The following is a 23,047-nucleotide window of genomic DNA, read 5'->3' as shown; positions in this document are numbered from 1 at the left end:
AATAAATAAATAAATTAAATTAAAATTTAAAATCAATACTCAAAACAAAATGTTAACTAAAATACTAAAGAAAAAACTTTAAACTTATTTTATTTTAGCTAGATGCCTCATGCTGACATTTTTTATTTTTAGCTTTAAGTACTAAACTGAATAAAACTAAATAAAATTTAAATAAAAATTCATAAAAACTATTTAGACATTTTTTAATGATAAAAAATTACAAAAATAAAAATAATAAAAACTATATGGACATGTTTTAGAAAAACCTAATAAAAAATTACAAAAACACAGCAAAAATTACTAAAACATAACCAAAAATTAAAGTGAAAACAGAAAATATAAAATATAAATCAAAATATAAAAAAACAATTTTTATCAACATCAACAATGTTAAAAAAAAAATATGCTAAGAAAAACTGATTTATTTATTTTTAACATGTTGATAATTATTTTATTTTATTTTATTTTATTTTATTTTATTTTATTTTATTTTATTTTATTTTATTTTATTTTATTTTATTTTATTTTATTTTATTTTATTTTTAATTAAGCATCTTAGTATCTTATCTTAGTAAATGATCTTGTCTTACATTCTGGAGCAAGCTTCCAAAAATTATTATTTTTTAAACACCCTAGCAACTGCATAGCAACCGTGAAGCCAGTGTTTGTGTTGCTGATCTGTTGTGTGAGGCCTGAGCCTCGTGTCTGTGGACAGCAGTGACTCTCTCAGATTGCTCCGGGCCGGTCTCAACAGGCCTGTATAGAGGAGAGAGAGAGAGAGAGAGACATTCCTCTGCTTATCTGCTCTCATCTCCTCTCTCTCTCTTTATATCTCCCCCTCAGACTCTCAGATCCTGATGATTTTTTATTATTGGCTCACAAAGAAAACAATCATCAATAAATATGCTTTATATAAACTACCAATGCTTTCTAAAAACTAAACTAACAATAATTAACAAAAAAAAAATAAAACCAAAATAAAAAAAACAAAATGCCAACAAATGCAATTGAAATTTGATGTTAGAAGCCTTACAGACAGTCAGATAAACATGTTTGAAATGTCACCAATATATTCATAAATGTAATTATACATAGGGTGGAAGTCATAATCTATTGTAATTCCCATCCCATCATTCCAATTCAAATTCATATTCAGCTTCCAAATCAGTTCAGAATATAAACTGAAAAGGAGCCAATTCTTAAATTCTGAATTTTGCCTTTTTCAGAGTGCTGACAGATCCAGAAGCTGATAATTGTTTCATATATTGAGGGCCGTTTGGACAAAACACCTCTAGTATAGTGTTTATGTTTGGCTTCCTATGAAAGAAAGCACCACGTGTTTTACAGTAATATTCACCGGCTTCTCGCTCGTGATCGTAATCTGAGGAGAGTCTGAGCGAGAGATTCTGATGTCTGACGATGATTGACTAGAAACAGCATCCTGAACATCCTGTGAGTAAGAGTATGGCACGTTTATTCATTCATTCATTCATTCATTCATTCATTCATTCATTTAGCAAAAAATTTATATAAAATAGGTACATTTATTTATTTAGCCAAATAATGTAAAATAATGCATATAAACAAGTACATTTATTTATTCGTGGTATTTATTTATTTAGCAAAATAATGTAAATAATGCATATAAACGAGTATATTTATTTATTTATTTATGTTAATTATTTATTTAGCAAAATAATGTAAATAATGCATATAAACAAGTATATTTATTTATTTATTTGTTAATTATTTATTTAGCAAAATAATGTCAATAATGCATATAAACACAGTATATTTATTAATTTATTTATTTATGTATTTATTTACTTAGCAAAATAATGTAAAATGATGCATATAAACAAGTATATTTATTTTATATTATTTATTTATTTAGCAAAAAAATTATTAATGCATATAAACAAGTATATTTATTAATTAATTTATTTATGTATTTATTTACTTAGCAAAATTTTTTTATAAATGCATACAAACAAGTATATATATATATATATTTGTTTAGCAAATTAATGTAAAATAATTAATATAAACAAGTATATTTATATATTTATGTTATTTATTTATTTAGCAAAATAATGCATATAAACAAGTATATTTATTTATGTTATTTATTTAGCAAAATAATGTAAATAATGTATATAAAATAGATGCATTTATTTATGCATTTATTTAGCAAAATAATTCATATAAAACAAGTATATTTATTTGTTTGTTATTTATTTATTTAGTAAAATAATATAAATAATGCATTTATTATTTATTTGGGTTGTTTTCTATTCTTTTTAATGCAAACATCTGTACACTATTAGAAAAAAAGGTTAAAAAGCTGTCATTGTGTCAATACCATTTCAAAAAGTGTTAATATGAGCACTTAAGGTGCTAATCTGCACCTTTATGGCTGAATAAGATAAACAAGATAAGGTGTAGCAGTGAGTGCTTTTTGTACCTTTTTTTCTGAGAGTGTCCCGCCCTTTGCCCCGCCTCCTGTCTCTGATTGGTCAGACATGTGAATAGTCCCGCCCAGTCACCGCTGAAACTTTGTTCAGGATATCATACACCACAAAAAATACATGAGCAGTGCCTTATTCTGAACTCCACAAGAATGTTTCAAATGACATATGAATGTTTATTTGTTCATCTCTCGATCATCTTTGGATTGCACTGCATTGTTTTGAGCATCAAGCATTTAAATAACATCTAACTAAGACATATTATTGGAGGAATAGGAGAGACGACTGATAGATTGATTTATACTGCAAGCATCAGAATTTCATCTTGCTTTTTAGCTATATAAATATCAGAATGAGTAGCAATGAATCCTCAAATGAATTTCGACTTATGATATTAAGGAACCCCAACTAACAATCTCTTTATTTATTTAATTATTTACTTTACAATTGGCTTAATTTTCATAGGGAATATCAATGCAAAAAAGACCCAATTATTCTTTGAGAAATCAATTATTTATTTATTTAGTGTATCATTAGGCTTACTTTTCATAATTGTCTTCAATAATATCGTAAAACAAAATAAAAAAGCATTTGCATAAATTTTCCTCTAATAGAAAATATCATTTTTCTTAACAACAAACAGATGTCAGTGACTCATCAAATCATTTGTCAATTTATACAATACGCAACAACCTAACAGACTTTTTATTTATTGTAAATGTGCTTATAAATCTTATAATAATTTTAATGAAAAATATCTAGAAATAGGCCTGTGTGCAAAATATAATTTCTTATTTGTTCATTTATTGTAAATGTCCTTAATTTGCATAATGATGTCACAGAATAAAATCTAAGAAGAGGTCTAATTCTCTCTATATGCAAAATGTAATTTCTTATTTCTTTCAGACATCAATGTTTTAATCTTTTGTCATATACTCTTGGTGATCCGGGAGTTTGTAAGAGTGAGTCGCAGCAGTGATGTTCGGGTGAAGCAGAGCAGTGCTGTGGTGTGTGTTCTCTGCTGGTGACCCTCATCGGTGTCAGGGTGGATCTGCTGAGCTGTTTTGCACACCTGCAGGGCTCCTCACAGGTGCGTCCCGCTCACCTGTCACTCACCTGCTGCCTTTGATTCCAGCGAACGCTTCCTGTGCAGCTTAACATTCCTGCGCGAGGCCCTCCGTCAAGCGTTCGCTCGAGGGCAGCGTGACTCTCTGGAGATTAGCTGCTCTTCCTCTAATGCTTCACTTGTGCTTCTGTGGCTTTGTGATGTTTAACTAGTGAACAAAACTGTGTAACTCGTCCTGCATTCCTTGTGCTCTGGACATCAAGGATTTGTCTTGCTCTTTTGGCAACAAGCAGCCACCTAACAGCCTTTTTTTTTCCATTTATATTTTATTTTATTTATTTTCATTTCAGACCTTTCAATCGGTGATTCCTTAATTTTTTTTTTTTTTTTTTTTTTTTTTTTTGCCAACAAGCATCCACCTAACAACCCTTCTATTATTTTATTTTATTTTATTTTATTTTATTTTATTTTATTTTATTTTATTTTATTTTATTATTCCTTTTAGGCATCGGTGAGTGGTGATCCTCAAATTGATTGATTGATTGATTGATTGATTGATTGATTGATTGATTGATTGATTGACTGACTGACTTTGGCAACAAGCAGCCACCTAACAACAATTTAATTTTATTTTATTTTATTTTATTTTATTTTATTTTATTTTATTTTATTTTATTTTATTTTATTTTATTTTTTATTCTGGTAAATGTGCTTTATTTTCATAGAAAGATAGATGGATCTAATTTTCTCTATTCAAAATATTATTCATTTCAGACATTCAGACTTTTGGCAATAACCACCCACCAATCAATCTTTATATATTTGTTTGTTTATTTATTTATTTATTGTAAATGTCTTTATTTTTCAGAATTTTTGTAATATTTTGAATGCAACAAAAAAAAATTCTTAAAATAGGTCTTTAATAAAACAGGCCTCTAAATTTTCTCTAATGTAATTTCATATTTCCATATTCTAGAAATACTTCATAATTCTTTCTGACATCAATGATTCCTGAAATATTTTTTTGGCTTTGATGATAAACAACCACCTAACAAAAACTTTATTTCTTTGTTTATTTATTTGTAGTGAATGTGCTTTCAAAAGTGTAGTTTCAAAATAATGTATATGCAAAAAAAAAAAAAAAAAAAAAAAAAAAAAAAAAAAAAGGAAACATAGGTTTCATTTTCTTTAAAATATTATTTAATTATTTTTTTTTTTTAAAAACAGTGATTCTTCTTATCTTTTTCTTTCCCCACCAAAACCACAGAAACCACCAAACCACATAAATATTACTATATAATGTCATATTTAATAATGTCAATGCAAAAATGTTGCAAAGTGAAATTTCTTTCAGACATCTGTGATTCTTCCAATCATTTCTGAACCACATGGATCACCCTAGAAACTGCATAGCAACATCCTGACATGATGCAGTTTAATAATTTGTTCAAATCAATATGAGCAAAAACAGTGATGCTTGACTCTAAAGATGAACTGGCAAATGTTCAGATCTCATTAGTGATTCTTCTTTCTGTTTGCTGAAGCGTCAGAGATGAGGTGCTGAGTGGTCTGGTTATGAGTGCCTCTGGAGCGTCAGATGTTTTCATGAGCGTCTTGTTCTCAGATAGAGTCAGAACAGAGCGAGCGGCTCGCAGAGATACAGCAGCGATCATCGAGGTCAGCGCCTACAAACACGGCCAGCTCTCACGTGATGAGACCCTCACAAGGCCTAGATATCAGCATCAGAGTCCAGTTATACAAATGCTTTTATATGTGTAGTTCACATAATCTAAAATTAGAATAAACATAAAAATAATCTTTTATAGGGGTCAACGTGTTAAATTATGCTTTCTCCTGGTTGAAAATGCTTTTAAAAAAAAAAAACCTTTACACACAAACTTAAAAGTAAAACATCTGGACACATCACAATAATTAAAATAACATTTATTTATTTATATATTTAAAAGTAAATGTTAGGGAACATTAAATAAAATAACATTTTATTTATTTATTTATTTAAAAGTAAATGTTTGGACACATTAAATAAAATAACATTTATTTATTTATTTATTTATTCAAAAGTAAATGTTTGGACACATTAAATAAAATAATATAAAAAACATATATTAAATTAAAATTTAATGATTTGACACATTAAAAAAAAAATTTCTAAAGAACAGATTTGAAATTGAGTTGTTATTAAAAAGTAAATGTTTGGACACATTAAATAAAATAATATTTTATTTATTTATTTATTTAAAAGTGAATGTTTGGACACATTAAATAAAATAACATTTATTTATTTATTTATTTATTTATTCAAAAGTAAATGTTTGGACACATTAAATAAAATAATATTTTATTTATTTATTTATTTAAAAGTGAATGTTTGGACACATTAAATAAAATAACATTTATTTATTTATTTATTTATTTATTCAAAAGTAAATGTTTGGACACATTAAATAAAATAACATTTTATTTATTTATTTATTTAAAAGTAAATGTTTGGACACATTAAATAAAATAACATTTTATTTATTTATTTATTTAAAAGTAAATGAATTGGACACATTAAATAAAATAACATTTTATTTATTTATTTATTTAAAGTAAATGTTTGGACACATTAAATAAAATAACATTTTATTTATTTATTTATTTATTTATTTAAAAGGAAAAGTTTGGACACTTAAATTAAAATAACCTTTATTTATTCATTTACTTATTTATTTTGGTAAATGCAAACAAACAAACAAAAATTTTGATGGTATAGAAAATTACACTTCACAAATTGCTTGAACTGCATAAATCTGTGATGAAATGTGATTGTGTTTGTGGCAAGAACCTGAAGAGCCGTTTCTTTGAATGCGTGTGGTTTCTGTTCCTCGTCCTTCTCCGGACTCTCGCCTCTTTCTTCACGATTAATGAAGCGAAACATCAATGAAAGAAAAAACACCTGCAGCTGGACAGAAGCTAAAAATACAGCAGGTTTAGTGAGTATTATAAAGTAAATTCTATTAAATCTCATTTCTTCTTCTGCAACATCACCGAAGTGAGTTATTTTGGGTTTCGTATTTTGTAAATACTGCACATTATCATCTGTTTACATTGAACTTGAAATGAAAAGATGACAAAAGTAGCAACAGAAGCTGTTTTTCTGTGTATGCAGCAGTTTTTTCTGCTCTCAGTCTGTTATAGATAGCTTCATAACATATAGTATATCAGTGTGTGTTTGTTGATGAAGGAGGCTGTAGGAATGATAAACATGAGAGGAGTGTTGTGTCTACAATGAACCGCACAGAAGCAAAAACTAGAGAAATACTATTACATAAATTACAAAGAGTGCTTTAATAGCTGTGAAGATATACATATGTGTGCTTTAACAGCCAATACAATAATCTTTTATTAGAAAAAAGTCCACCCAAAGGTAAGATATTTGGACACATGAATGTAATTAAAATAACATTAATTCAATTCATTCATTCATTCATTCATTCATTCATTGAATTACTGTAAAGACTGAATGATTGATTGAAATGTTTGTGCATTTAAATTTTATTAATTAATTTATTAATTAATTAATTTATTTATTTTGCATCATGGTAAGTGTGATTTTTTTTCTTCATGAAAATAATGTAAAAAATGCATTAAAAAAAAAATCTAAAAATAAGCCTAATTCGCTTTACTCATAAATAAATTAATACTGTGTGCTTTAACAGCAAAGACAGTAAAATAATTCAAATTTTATTTTAAATATTCAAAAGTAAAACTCATTAAAATAATTTAAATAACTATTTTATTTATTTGTTTATTTTTGATTGATTGATTGATTGATTGTAAAAAAAACTTTCATGACAGTAATGTCAAAATGCACAAAAAAATCTTAAAATAAGTCAAATTTTCTTTAGATGTAAATATAAAAACCATTTAATAATATGTGCTTTAACAGCAAAGACAACTAAAATGTTTTTAATTTTATTCCAAAATTTCAAAAATAAAATGAGAAAATGTATTTATTTATTTATCTATCTATTTGTTTGTTTGTTTGTTTAAATGGACAATACTCATTACTTTCTTACATTCAAAGTAATATTAATAATAATTTAATAATCTGTTTTGACATATTAATTATCTTTCCAAATGTTTGTATTTCCATTTGTATTTAATATGGTTACCACAGAACACCTCAGTGACTATTACTAGCTTTATTATACAGTGTCCTTGTTATACATGTTACATATGCTACAGTAATAACAGTAAATATGCATAATTACATGCAGCTAACCCTAAACCTAACCTTAAGCTCACAGTAAGCAGCCTACATGTCTCTATTAATATTACTCAATACTACACTGTAATAATAATCAAGAAGCATGTTATTTAGCACGGTACATTTTTATCTTTTGGAAGCTGCATGCAAAATCCACTGAATAAAAATGATTTTGTGTTGAAGTAAATACTACAGAGAAACAAATGAAATTTAGTTCAGGCAAGAATTTAAAAAAGGCGTAAATTCTATATTAGTACTCAATTTAATTTGTAGAAATTACGGTTTGAACATATAAGTACATTTGACTTCTTTAAATAAGTATCAAAGTTACGATCCTGGTGTTCCCATTATGCACTGGGGCATGAATAATTAATAAGGTTAAATTTTTTACTGTTTTCGAGATGTGTTATTCACACTGTTTTATGGACACTTTTGTTGTTAGGTTTATTAACTTGCTGTTTTGTGACATCTGGAGTTCAAAATGATCCATCCTCATTGTTACAGTCATTGTGTATGGTGTTTATTTAGATATTAATTCTATTAAGTAGACATATTATGTTAAAGGGATCATATGACATTGCCAACAATGACATTATTTTGTGTATTTGGTGTAATGCAGTGTGTTTATGTGGTTTAAGGTTCAAAAAACACATTATTTTCCACATACTGAACATTATTGTTTCTTCTCTATGCCCCGCCTTCTAATTTTTACAAAGATCATCTTTCTGAAAAGCGAGGTGTGCTCTGATTGGCCAGCTATCAAGTGCGTTGTGATTGGCTGAATACCTCAAGCGTGTGATGCTGTGTATCCCAGCATTATAAGACAAAACCAATAAAACCCATAACAAACGAGGCATTTGTTGCATCCAGTAGGGACATAATTACTGATTATAATGACTTATGCTGCCTTTTGCCTTTTACAGACTTTGTGCACAGTCTTCCCAGGATCAGGAAACAGTCCTTGTTAAAATGAGCTGCACACATCTGAATATTTGGGTTGAACTGTTCTGCAGCAGTGTTGTAAATACAACTTACCACTGATTTCTAGTCGTGTCCTCTTTTGGAAGAAAGTAGTTTCGCTTTGTGTGTTGGCTTAAAATCTGCGGGGGCATGTGAGGTTTGAATGGGCATGACGCCTCTGGTTTCATGTTTCCTAATGATACAGCGAGACAAACACTCTTGTGTGGCTCTTTGACTATAATCTTATTTTATCTGTCAGTGAGACAAAACAGCACAGGTTTGACACGGCAGCGTCTCGCTCTTCTACACGCTTGACAGCAGAATCAGAAAGAGATCGACTCAGTCTGAGTGAACATGATGAATCACCTCAACTTCCTCTCTTTATATCCTATATATTGTTTTCAATTGTTTTAGAAATACAATAAAAATAGCTAAATAGTGATCTATATCATTATCATGAAATAAACGGTATGCATAAATGCCTCATTCGTTCATTAATTCATGAGAAATATTAATTCACAGTAAGATCTTGATGTCGCTATTTTTATTTTGTTCTTGTTATTAAAGAAACAAATTACTAACACGATAGAACAAAAATAAATTTTCAGCTACAGCAGTTAAGAAATACATTGAATAATCAAGTTTATAACTAAACCACTGCAAAGTCTTCACTGTAGGAATCAAATATGAATTGATTCTTTTAAAGATGCGAGTGATTCAGTCAAGAGCAGTGCACTCTTAAAAATAAAGGTGCTTATAGAAGAACCATTTTTGGTTCCACAAAGAACCATTCAGTCAAAGAACCATCTCTTTCTTACCTTTTTGAAGAATCTGAAGAACCTTCTTTCGCCACAAAGAAACTTTTGTGAAACAGAAAGGTTAAAGGTTCTTTATAGAAGCATTTAGATAAAAAAGTTCTTCTATGTCATCATGAAGCACCTTTATTTTTAAGCGTGTGAGTGCTTTTCTCTTTATCTTTTGTTGTTTTATTAACATGAAGGATACAGACAGCAGCAGGTAAATTAGGCTGCTGTCACTTTAAGACTGACTGCGTGGATCCAATACACTGAAACACATCCGGTTTTTACCCAGCTGTTTATGTTTGTTTAACACATAACTGACTGTGTTTGCATGAATACTCCACACGACAGACATTTTGACTTAATTGTGTGTGTATCTGATCATTCAAGCGCAATAAGACATGAAACATCTAGCACATCCCACTATATATATATATATATATATATATATATATATATATATATATATATATATATATATATATATATATATATATATATATATATATATATATTTTTTTTTTTTTCTCCCTGGACTGCATGATACTTGAACACTCTGTACTCTTCAAATAGCTCTGTATTCTTACTGAATGAAACATAGTGACTCACCTGTGTTTGTTTTGATTTTATCTAGGGAATTTTCTAAAGATCCCAGAATACAAGATGACGGACAAATCAAAAGAAATTAAAATATATTATCATGTTTCTCATATCAATATAGTCTTTAATTTTTGTCAGCATCAGATTCTGTTGGAAACATTATGTACAATCACTGCCTTAATTAAAATGATGCATTTGACATAATTGACCATTGCGACATGTTTCACCCTTAATTCACCTTTTTACATAATTAAGTGCTGCTTTTTTAGGTGATTTTTAAGTGCTGCATTTTAGGTGTTTTTGTGCAATATTTATGCTATTTCAGTTATAGTTAGTAAAAGGATTGTGTTAATATTGAGGATTGTGAAATTTGTAGAATTTTCGTTTCAATTTAACATTTTAGTGTCATATCAAGCCTAATAATTGTCACTGCCATGAAACAAATAAAGCAATTAACCCATGATTACATGACAAGAATTTCCCATTTTCATTAATATGCATTTGATATAAATAATCATTGTGACATGGTTTACTCTTAATTCAGCATTTCATCATTGTGTGCTGTTTTCATGTGTTTTTGAGTGCAATGTTTACCTTAAATCTGTTTTGTAGTTATACTGAGGATTACGAAATCTGTAGAGTTTTGGTTTCAATTTATAACATTTTTGTTGTCATGACAAGCCTAATTACTATTACTGCAGTGATTAAAATGATGCATTTGACATATCTGACCGTAGTGATATAATTAAATCTTAATTTACATTTTTACATAATTCTGTGCTGCATTTTTAGGTGTTATTGTTTTTTTTGTTTTTTAGTGCAAAGTTTGTCCTATTTCATTTCGTGGTAATATTGAGAAGCATCAAGTCCATAGAGTTTTGGTTTCAATTTACAACATTTTTGTTGTCATGACAAGCCTAATTACTATTACTGCAGTGATTAAAATGATGCATTTGACATATCTGACCATTGTGGCATGTTTCACTCTTAATTTAGCATTTTGCACCGTTGTGCATTGAGTTTTAAGGTGTTTTTCTGTGCAATGTTCGTCCTGTGTCAACTGGAGTTAGTAATTTGTGTTGATATTGTGGATTATGAAATCTGTTTTGGTTTCAGTTTAACATTTTGGTGTCACTGCCATGATTAAAATGATGCATTTGTCATATTTGTCCACTGTTAATTCAGCATTGCAGTGTTTTTAAGTGTTCTCGAGTGCAGTAACCGGTGTTGTGACAGAAGTCGTTACCTGTCATCTGTCACTCATTAGTGACGGCTGGCTCTTAACCCATGCATGCGTCTGTTTGTTTGGTTAAACGCAGGCCGGACCGAGAGAGAGAGACACGCGCATCGGAGAATGTGGAGCGGCCGGAGTTTCTGTCTCTTGTTAACAACCAAGGTGTTTGTTTTCCTTACCTCTCCTTTCCTTCTTTTCTTTCTCTTCCTCCATCTCTCCAGGAGGGATGTGTGCTGCTGGTGTGCGGTTAGTCCAGGATCCTCCAGATCTGAGGCCTTTCTGCAAATCAGAGGCTTGTTTGTGTTTCCTCTGATTGAGAACACATTGTCTGGGGTCCGTCTCTCCGGGGTGGACCGAGCGGGATACATCCCTCTGACCCCTGGTGAGGGTTCTGCGGGGAAGTAAGCCCTCAGAAGGGGGCGACCCGCATGCCACCGAGACCAAACCTGCCAAACAAACCCCCGGCGGTCTTGAGTTACTGCTCATCTAAGTATCACTCAAGTGAAATATGGCTTATTTGTAGTAACGTTTGGGGTCAGTACAAATCTTCTGCTCACCAAAGCTGCATTTGTTTGATCAAAATTACAGTAAAATCTGTAAAATTGTGAAATGTTTTTACTATTTCAAATAAGTGTTTTCTATTTGAATATATACAAAAATCGAATTTATTTCTCTGATGCAAAGCTGAATTTTCAGCATCGTTACTCTAGTCCTCAAGTGTCACATGCTGATTTACTTTCAAAAATTTGATCAAAAATACAGTCAAAGATGTGAAATATTATTAGAATTTAAAACAGCTGTTTTCAGTGTGAATATGTGTTAAAGTGTAATTTATTTCTGTGATGCGCAGCTGTATTTTCAGCATCATTACTCCAGTCTTCAGTGTCACATGATCTTCAGAAATCATTCTAATGATTCAAGAAACATTTCTGATTATTACCAAAGTTGAAAATAGTTGTGCTGCACAATATTTTTGTGGAAACTGTGATACATTTTATTTTTCAGGATTCACAGATGAACAGAAAGTTCATAAGAACAGCATTTATTTGAAATAGAAATATTTTGTAATATTATGAATGTCTTTGCTGTCACTTTCGATCAATTTAATGCAACCTCACTAAATAAAAACATTAATTTCTTTCAGAAAAATAAAAATCTTACTGACCACAAACTCTTGAATGATAATTCTTGATTTCTTGCACACCGGATGTTTTATAACCCATGCATTATCTCAGAAATGAAAACAGTTTTGCATTTTTGTGTAAATGCACCTGTAAATTTTTTCAAATAAAAAAACAAAAGGGGAATAATATCACATCCGGTTTATCCATCACACTATAAACAGAAGGTCAGCTCAAGTGCATTGCATTGTGGGATACGGCTGTGGTTGTCACTGCACATTGTTGCAAATGCATTACATCATCTCACACTGAAAATGTGTTTAAAGACCATCATTTCCACGCACTTATTGTGTCTTCTGTGAGTCTGCGTGTGTGTTTGACTGTGTAGATGAAGCGATTGGTGCGCTGTGTGACAACTTCCTTCAGGAAGACGAGAGTGGGATTCAACATAAACAGGACACTGAAGCGCGAGACTCTGCCTTCACAGTGAAGAGCGATGTGATCCACACACTCATGTGAAATCAACACGTTAGGTGCTAATGTCAACACTTTAACTTTTAAAACGCACCTTTAGGGGAAAATAAGGCACAGAGTTGTGCCTTTTAAAAGGAATCACCCCAGACAGAACTTGTGTATATTTTTTCTTAGTGTGCACAAATTAAGCTTTGAAAATATTTTTGTGTGTTTTGCATGAAAAGCATGAATTAAATCTTATTATTATCTTAAATGGCACTTCTAGACAGCAACATGATTGAAGGATGGAAGCCTGTTTCTGTCGCATGACAGTGAATGAATGAATGAATGAATGGATGGATGTAATTGCAACTTTTTATCTCAGAAGTCTTTTTTTCTTGCAGTTCTAAAGGGAATAAAACAGAATTGTGAGGCATAAACTCTGAATTACAGGAAAAAAGTCAGAATTCTGAGGTTATTTTTTTTTTAATAAATATTACTTTTTTATTCCACACTGAAAAAAAAGATTCATTGAATTTACTAAAAATTTTTTAAGGTAAGTGGTTGCAATTATTTTATTTTTGCTGTTTAGATAAACAAATTTAGCTGACTAACTCTGAACATTTTTTTTTAAATCATTTGCAACCACTTACCTTAAAAAAAAATTATAATTTTTTTCAGTGCATGATGGAAACTAGTCTCCATATTAAAGGAACAGTTCATAAAAAAAGGTAATTGCGAAATTTTATCTCACAATTTGGACCTTTTTCTTGCAATTCTGTCTTTTTTTCTTGCTGTTCTGAGAAACAAAATTCAGAATTGAAAGATAGAAACTCAGAATTTTGAGATATAAATGCAATTTGTTGGTGGAAAACTCCAATGCAGTATGACTGTATGACTTTTTTTCTCTGTTGAACAAAAAAGAAGATATTTGGAGAAATGTCTTGTCAATGGCCATCGGTTTTGTTCCCAACATTCTTCAAAATGACTTACTTTTTGTTTAACAGAAAAGAGGAAGTCATACGAGTTTGGAAAGTAAAATAATGACATTTTGGGGTGAAGCATCACTTTAGAGCCCAAAATTCAGATCTTTGCTCCTATTGTTTCAGTGGAATGAAAGCATCCATATGCTCCATCAGCGTGATGCTGATCAGTGTGTTTGTGAAATCCATCATTAAGTGCGGTCAGAGCCGTACACCTGCTGTACAGTGACACAACAGCCCTCAGCAACGCTGTCAACACTTCACAACATCACGGAGACACTTTGTGTGTGTGAGGAGCTGTATTCTTCAGCTTTTACACACACAGACACACACACACACACACACACACACACACACAGACACACACATGATGAAATCCTTTGGGTGACATAGAGTGTTAATTTATTTGTGTGTTGAATTCAAAACCATAATTATTCTCTTTTTGTAATTTAGGATATTTTTTTTTTTTTTTTTTTTGGTGTGAAGACTCATTTCAGATTAGGACAGTTGTCAAATTGTGAAAAATTACGAGAGAAACTAATTATTTTTTCATTATGATATGTGTTTTTACAGCACAAACTAGTTTTTCAAATGATAATTTTAGATCCTATCTGTCCAATCGTTACCACTTTGTTTATTTAAACGGGGAGTCATCTCAGTTATCACCAGTACAGTATGGAGTGCCACAAGGATCTGTCCTAGGTCCTCTGCTATTTTCAATATACATGTTGCCCCTTGGTAATATCATTAGAAAATACGGGATTAGTTTCCACTGTTATGCTGATGATACTCAACTATATATCTCAACGAGACCAGGTGAAACTTCTAAATTATCTAAGCTAACAGAGTGTGTTAAAAATGTAAAAGATTGGATGACCAATAATTTTCTCCTATTAAATTCGTATGAGACAGAGATATTGCTTATTGGACCAGAAAACATTACACAGAATCTCATAGATTACAATCTGCAACTAGACAGATGTACTGTTACTTCCTCTACTGTCAAAAATCTGGGTGTTATATTAGACAGTAACTTGTCTTTTGAAAATCATATTTCCCATGTTACAAAAACAGCATTCTTCCATCTTAGAAACATTGCCAAGCTACGAAACATGTTCCCTGTTTCTGATGCAGAAAAGCTAGTTCATGCATTCATGACCTCTAGACTGGACTATTGTAATGCACTGCTATGTGCTTGTCCTGCATCTTCAATAAACAAGCTACAGGTAGTCCAAAATGCAGCGACTAGAGTGCAACCAGTTTAAAGCATTATAAAATGATTTTCAAAATTAATTCAGTCCATTTCTTTGTAATCATTTGTGAAATATCTTATCTTAATAAATGAGTGATGCGTGTGTTTCTGTCTCTCCAGCAGGAGTTTCAGTTTGGTCTCCGTCTGATCTTCAGTAAAGTGCAGCATGAGCTTCAACACCTTCACCTGCTGCTCGACAGAAACAAAAGAGCAGAGGTGAGCCAGAAATAGCCACGCGAGAGCGCTTCCTCTTGGCCGATCAAAGGCGCGGCTGTGCAGCGCAGATAAGCATCGCACCGCACTGCCGTCTGCGTCTGCGCTGGCTGCAGCAGAGCCGATTGCCTTCTTATTGTCTTACTTTTTTTCCTCCAGGGTCTGCGATGAAGATTGTTTCTGTGCAAAAGTAATTAGATTCAACATGATTCTTCACCAGATACGCAGTGATGAAGGTGTGAACGTCTCTTTGCATTCCAGAGCGTGACTTTTAAAGTAAATTACTGCAAGTTTTTAGCATTTAAAAAAATATCAAACAAGTATTTATTAATAAAATGTATAATTTATATTATTTTGTTAGAATATTTGATTTGATTGTTTTCTTGTCATATTTTTGTTATTAATTTTAATATATGACTAATATATAATTTTATTGTTTCATTAGATATATTAAAAATATTTTCAAATATTTAATTACACATTTAAAAAATGTTTTATTGTTTAATGAAATACATAAAATATTTTTAATATTCAATTACAATTTTTTTTAAAAAATATATTACTTTATTATTTTGTTACATAAATTAACTATTTTTTATATTTAATTGATATATATATATATATATATATGCTATTTTTTATTAATGGCATTGTGCTGTCTTGAGTTAATTTATATATACAGAGAGAAATATGTTTAATTTTCAATAAAAATTGCATATTTTATCACATATCACATAACATGGGGTGGAGATAGAAAAATGAAAAAAAATAATAATAGATTAATTAAAAATAAATATGCATTTATGCATTTATGCAGGTGCTTTTATCCAAATCAATTTATCACAATAAAATTAAAATTGTAACAACATATTAAAAGCTTCTGTCAGTTATTAACTTGTTAAATTCTCAATTTAATGAGTTTTAATAAACCCGCTGACAGATATGAGTTGCTCAAAGCAGTGTCATTAACTCACCTGCTTTACCAGTGAATTCAATCTTTTATTCCGTTTAATCACCTGCAGCCATTGAATTGTTAATCATTCATATGCTTATGTGTTTGAATCATGGTCGAATGTGTACAGATGCTTTGGCTGGCTGTACTATATTATAATAATTTGACAGGAGGGCTGTAGGGAGAGCTTCCCATACGCTTCCTGCGGTTGATAAGAAACTTTGTAATTTAAGGCAGAGGTCAATCCTGGGCTTACAAAGTGAGGAAGCCCTCCACCCCACATTAATGCTCCGAGAGGAACACTCGCTGGATCTGAAGAGTAAAGCTGTGTTCATCTTATATGACAGACATCACATTATTTTAGCTTTAGGATGCATGTTTCTGTCCAAATGATTGTTTTCCCAATATTATGTACTATGAAGTCATTTCTGATTAACATACATCACAGCTGATCATTTGAAATGAATAAAGTGTTTTCGAGAATAATCAATGTACACCCTATTTATGTAAAAATGAAATATATATATATTTAATGGAATTATAAAATAATATACTTTTTAATTTTTGTTTATTTTTTATTAAATATTTAAAATATAATTTAAGATTTTCCATGAAATAAAATATTTAATTTAAATTGTAATTTTAATAAAAAATTGTAATTAAATAAAATAAATAATTAAAATTATACACAAATATTACAAAATAGTGTGTGTATATATATATATATATATATATATATATATATATATATATATATATATATATATATATATTATGCATTATCAAATATTATAGAAATAATACAAATGATTTAATATAACAATATTAAATATGCTTAATAAAATAAATAATTTAACAATTAAAGTTAACCTGGAGTTTTAATTTATTTAAATGCTACTAATTTTCTGTGAATGCAACCAGGTTAACGGTCACTCAGCCATTTGGTCTGTGGTAATGAATACATTCGTGTGTTTATTTATCAGTTATAAGAGATTTAAATGTTTTATTGGAGTTTTTCAGATCAGTATTTTAGACTCTGGGCTCTTAAGAACTAATGAACTCATGAAAGAACTTATGAAGGAAGTAAAGCTCTTTTTTGGTTCTATTTAGAGCCTGGTTGATTTAAGAGTGTATTTGACCTAGTGGTGCACATAAACTGCCTCACGTCTGCCAGATATTCTGAAGATGGTTTCATGAAGTCTTAAGGCTCTCCAGGCCATTGTTGTACACAGAAACACCTTGAGCAAATGAGTCTGTGCAGTGAGACGGAGGGCTGATGTTGTAGGTTGTGATGTTGATCAGGTCTGTGGAGTCCCACTGACCCCGGAGCTTCAGTCCATCTGCATTCTTGCACTTTGAACCATAAACATCCTCCTTTCAAAGAGCTTGGCAGGAAGTTTCTGAGTTTTCCCTTAAATGTGCTATAGGCTATTGAAAATATGAGCATGCTGAAAAACTCCAGCCTCTAATAGAAAATAAATGTCTGTATTTAAAATGCTGAATGTTCCTGTGAGGTGATGCTGTGTTTGAGTCTCCCTGCTGCTTCTTTAGAAGCTTTACAGTTTCAATATAATCTAATAAATAAAAAAAAGACTATATGTCTTGATTACCTTCACTTAATATATCATTCATCCAAATATACTGAGAAAGCATTGCTAGTAAATTAACAACCCGATCTCATGAAAGTGCGTATCAGTAGCACGAGTTTATATTGTGATGTGGCGTTCTGTTTATATGAAAAATAACTTTTGCATGCATATGATACTCAAATGGTTGGATTAGGGTTGTGGGGTTGATGCGTATCATATGCACGCAAAAATTGTTTTTCATACAAATTTTGTATCATATGCATTGTATCATAAGTCATTTTTTGCGTATCACGATTTTCTGTTTTTATTTGGCGTACTATTTATACGCATTTTCTTGAGACTGGGCTCAAAATTAACTATACATGCGTGTCTGTTAAACAAGTGAATTAATATATATATATATTGAGAATCAATGAAGTGATTAAGGCTGTCGTGCTGTAAGTGAAAGGGGCGACAGATCGACTGCGCGGTTTCCAGTAAAACACTAAACAAGCGCGCGCTCTCTGTTCAGGTTCAGAGGCGTGAAGGAGCCGATGGATGCTGCTGACAAACACAACACACAGCTGTTACACCTGAGACACAGACACACACACAGAATATCACACTGTTGCATGAATACACTACACTTGCAGATCGATATCTGCACCTATTCTTTAAAAATAAACACTTCATATTAATGCATTAAATAGTAATTTGCACAACAAAAGACCTGTTTTTCTAGACCTCATTAAATTAAAATAAATATTTTATAAATATAGATGCAATATTTATAAGATATACTGTATTATTATTTTTTTCGATTTTTTATTTGTTTTATTTATATCTCTATATCTCTTATATTATTTATATTGAGGAATTACGTTAAATTGGTTTGGAGATAAATATCGAAATAAAGTCGGGTTAAATTAAAAGGCTTTATAATAATAAATAAAAATTAATTTGGACTTATAAAATACACGGCCTTATACAACAATAACAAATAACGTTATAATAATGACTAAAAATTGTTTAATTTTGGTGCTAATTAACAAATAAAATAAGATAAAATATAATAATATAACCAATATAATAGACATTTATCAAGCCATAAACAAAAAATACTGTGATATAGACTATGCACAATGTTGGTCTTTGGTTATATGTATTGATCAAAGATAATTCTCTCTCAAAGATAACATATAAAAAAATAAATAAACAGGCCTTAGTGATAATAAAGAGGCTGTTTTGAAGATGTTGCGGTGAACGTGCACTATAAATATAACGCGTAAATATCTCTATCCCACAGTGCATTCAGTGATAAAGGTGTTATTCTGCTGGAAAACGCGTCGGTTGGTTTGTGAAGCGATGAGAGAGACGTGACGAAAGCGGAATATGATTATGATGATGATGATGAGAACACCAGCGCGAGCAGAGTCTGACGACAGCAGAGTTTCGCCTTTCACTCGAGGAAAAAAAAGCTGCAGGATCTTCCAGAAGAACCTTCGAGCTTAAACGACATCGAGACCTTGAGTGCATCACAGCCAAAGCGAGCGTTATTGAAGCAGGAGCTTGTTTTATTTCATTCAAAAGTCCCATCATTTATGGATCTGCGGTGACCCGATGCGCGCACCAAACATCCAGAGCTAAAACCAGGTACCAAACAAACCCGATCTCATGAATGTGCGTTTCGATAGCACGCTTTTCTGATTCTCTTTAGCGTGCTATTCATACGCAGAAACGGACTCTTGCGTTCATGTGACACGCAACTGGTAGGTTTAGGGGTGTGGGGTAGGTGCGTATTATACGCACGCCAGCAAAGTGCGTATCACATGCATGCAAAAACTGAGTATTATATGCACGACAAACACGTGCGTGTCGGACACACGCCAAAGTCCGTTTCTACGTATAAACAGCAGGTAAAATACAAAAGAAAATGTGTTATTGATAGGCCTATACGCATTTTTATGAGAAAGGGCTCACCGAGCAGACCTTCATCTCCGCGCAGCCTTATAGCCAGACCAGGCTTTGTTTTGATGTGTTGTTTGCTTGTGTTTTTCAAGTGATGGCATCTTACCATAGCTTGGACGATGACGCAATGGCTTTGATGGTCCACGACACGAACGCGGTGAAGAAAGAAGAGTTCGCGAAGGACGCGCCGCTCCAAGAGCCGAGTTCTGAGAAGGTGGATGCGTCTCAGAAGCCGCCTTACTCCTACGTGGCTCTGATCGCCATGGCCATCCGGGAGAGCGCGGAAAAGAGACTGACCCTCTCCGGCATCTACCAGTACATCATCACCAAATTCCCTTTCTACGAGAAAAACAAGAAGGGCTGGCAAAACAGCATCCGACACAACTTGAGTCTCAACGAATGCTTCATTAAAGTTCCGCGTGAAGGCGGAGGGGAGCGCAAGGGCAACTACTGGACTCTGGATCCGGCCTGCGAGGATATGTTCGAGAAGGGCAACTACCGGCGACGGAGGCGCATGAAGCGCCCTTTCAGACCGCCAGCGGCTCACTTCCAGCCGGGAAAGGCTCTCTTCGGCGGGGAGGGGTACGGTAGCTTCCTCCCCGCGCCCAAGTATCTCCAATCCGGGTTCATGAACAACAGCTGGCCGCTTGCGCAACCGGCGCCGCCGATGAGTTACGCGTCTTGCCAGATGGCCAACGGCAATATGGGTGCCATGAAAGGTCTGTCAGGTCCGTCTTACAACCCGTACAGTCGAATGCAAGCCATGGGGCTGCCGAGCATGATGAACTCGTACAGCGGGATGGGGCACCACCAGCACCAGGCGCCGCCGGCGGCGCAGCAGCCCTCGCCGGTCGCGTCCAACTCCGCGGCCGCTCTGCAGTTCACCTGCTCCCGCCAGCCGCCGGAGCTCTACTCGTACTGGGACCACGAGGTCAAAAACTCCTCGTTGCACTCGCGGATTGACATTTGAACCGAGGGAATGCGCGAAGGGGACTTGGAACTGGGTCTGTTTTACGCATCCAGCAAGGTAAACAGGGTGACTTTTTGTTGCTGAAGAACAAACACAGATCTAAACTATCTCAGTTCCCACAGATGTTCTGGACTGCATGGATAAAGTTTTTTTTTCTTCTTTTTTCTAAATCAGTAGTTTTTGATGTGATCGCTTCAGGATAAACGCGTTTTACGACAAAAATGCCTTCAGTTTCCTGATCGAAATTCATTTGAGGACAGAATAGAACGAAAAGCATTGGCGAGATTGTTTGGGACCATTGTGATTTTTACGTTTTTGGATTGTCAAACCAGCACTTAATAATTTCTATTTGCTTTCAATAAACTGTTTTGATTAAAATGTCTTCGACACTCGATCACTGAAAAAATAAACAAAGTGTAATGCGCACTCTTAAAATAAAGGGTGTTTATTGGCATCAGTTTTTAAAATAAATGTAAAGAGATTTTAAAATCCATGCAATCTTTCTATTGCACTAAATGTTCTTTATATTGAAAAAAAAGCTTCTTAAGATTATTAAAATGATCTTAACACTAAGAAAAATGTTTCTTTTAAGAAATGTTCTTTGAGCAACCAAAACTCAATGCAAAAGAAAAACAGCCCTTTGTTTTTAAGAGTGTATTCAGCCAAAAATGTTTATTTTTTTTATTCTAGAACGACTCTTTCGTGTCATTTAGATATGGAAAGATCAGATTCACAGATTCCAGCTTGTTAGGTATTATTTTTTCAGAAAGATCTTTTCAAATCAAGAGAAAGAAACTTGATGTGAGACGGTTCAGTCGGTGCTGTTATTCTAAAATATACCCTTTTTACAAAAAAAGAGATAAAAATGACATCAAAACGCGCTTTAAAATAATATGAAAAACACTTGATTAGAATAATTGATATTCCTGCTTCTGGAAAGATTTGATTATGATAATGAATCAGTGTAAATGTAACTGTAAGCCCGTGAGCTGATGATAGTCTTCAGTTCTGTTTTATTTCGTTCTGCGTAAATAAACTCAATTCATATAATGTATCAGTGTTTAGTGTGTTCTGTCACGATCTCTGAAAAAATGTTTACAAGAAAACGTAATCTTATAGTTCTAGTTCAAAACGATGTTTGGATTTTGATTTAAATAAACTATTATTTAAAAAGAAGAAGAACTGGTCAATGCATTTTATTCTTTTTTTTCTCTCGTTTCAGTAGATACATAAAACATAACATTTCTCGTGAACTTCATTGCCCCATGTTATTTTTATATTTTGTAGACAATTAAATATTTATTATCTAAACTTTCTGTTAGGCCTACTTATTCTGAACACGGCCGAGCATTTAATTTCAGTCTGTCTGCTGGTTCTGGCTTTTCATAAAAATATCAACAATAACTCATAAATACATTTCATCTGTTTCTCTCAAGCAAATCGAATGTAAAAGTGAAAATTAAATCGTGTACAACTGCCGAAATTGTCTTTTTAGAGCATATGCGAGAATAATAGCCCTACATTATATGAATAACAGTATATGGATTTTAGAAATAATATGCATTAAAATACAATTACAGTGATTGCAATAAAAACAGAAGTGACTGATGCCAACAGAAGGAAATGTCATTATTTATGTATGAATTCTGTAATAATGTTGGCAGTGAGTGTCTGTGATCGAGGCCTGCTTTAATGAAAGTTCATGAGAAATCGCGCTCCATATTTTCACATCAGAGCAAAACAACAGCTGAAACTCCTGTCGCGAGACTCAAGAAAACCCAAGCAAACTGGAAATTAACGAGACATGGAAAAAAATGTTTTATTTGTTATTATTTGTTTGCCTTTGTTACATTAACTAAACATGCAAATGTGCATCTCCTCAGATTTATTGCCTTATTGTTAAATGCAGCAAGACGATATATGTTTTTATGCGTTATAATAATAATAATAATAATAATAATAGGCATATAAAGCGTTTTTGAATAGGCGTGATTCTGTTTTTTGATATTTGCGAATGAACAGTAAGCAACAAAATACTGACACAAATCACTCATGCATTAAAATTCATAACTGATAAACAGCCCGATGTTAAACGTCATAAACATCATTCTTGCATTAATTTTAATTTCAGACCGTCCGTGAAAAGCTTGCAAAGCTTGAAAAAAA

At 32.1% G+C, this 23,047-nt stretch overlaps 1 protein-coding gene across 1 annotated transcript; it reads left to right on the top strand.

The window, feature by feature from the left end:
• The first annotated feature begins 19,290 nt into the window (after positions 1-19,290).
• On the top strand, positions 19,291-22,774 carry LOC109057882 (forkhead box protein L2-like). The gene is made up of 2 exons (XM_042719142.1): positions 19,291-19,596; positions 20,004-22,774. Exon 2 carries the CDS (start codon positions 20,006-20,008, stop codon positions 20,879-20,881), a length of 876 nt encoding a protein of 291 aa, XP_042575076.1. The 5' UTR covers positions 19,291-19,596; positions 20,004-20,005; the 3' UTR covers positions 20,882-22,774.
• The last annotated feature ends 273 nt before the right edge of the window (positions 22,775-23,047 follow it).

The sequence above is a fragment of the Cyprinus carpio genome, chromosome B2, assembly GCF_018340385.1.
Source record: "Cyprinus carpio isolate SPL01 chromosome B2, ASM1834038v1, whole genome shotgun sequence".
NCBI lineage: Eukaryota > Metazoa > Chordata > Actinopteri > Cypriniformes > Cyprinidae > Cyprinus > Cyprinus carpio.
The sequence above is the reverse complement of the archived record's forward strand: the minus strand, read 5'-3'. Positions and strand labels throughout refer to the sequence as shown.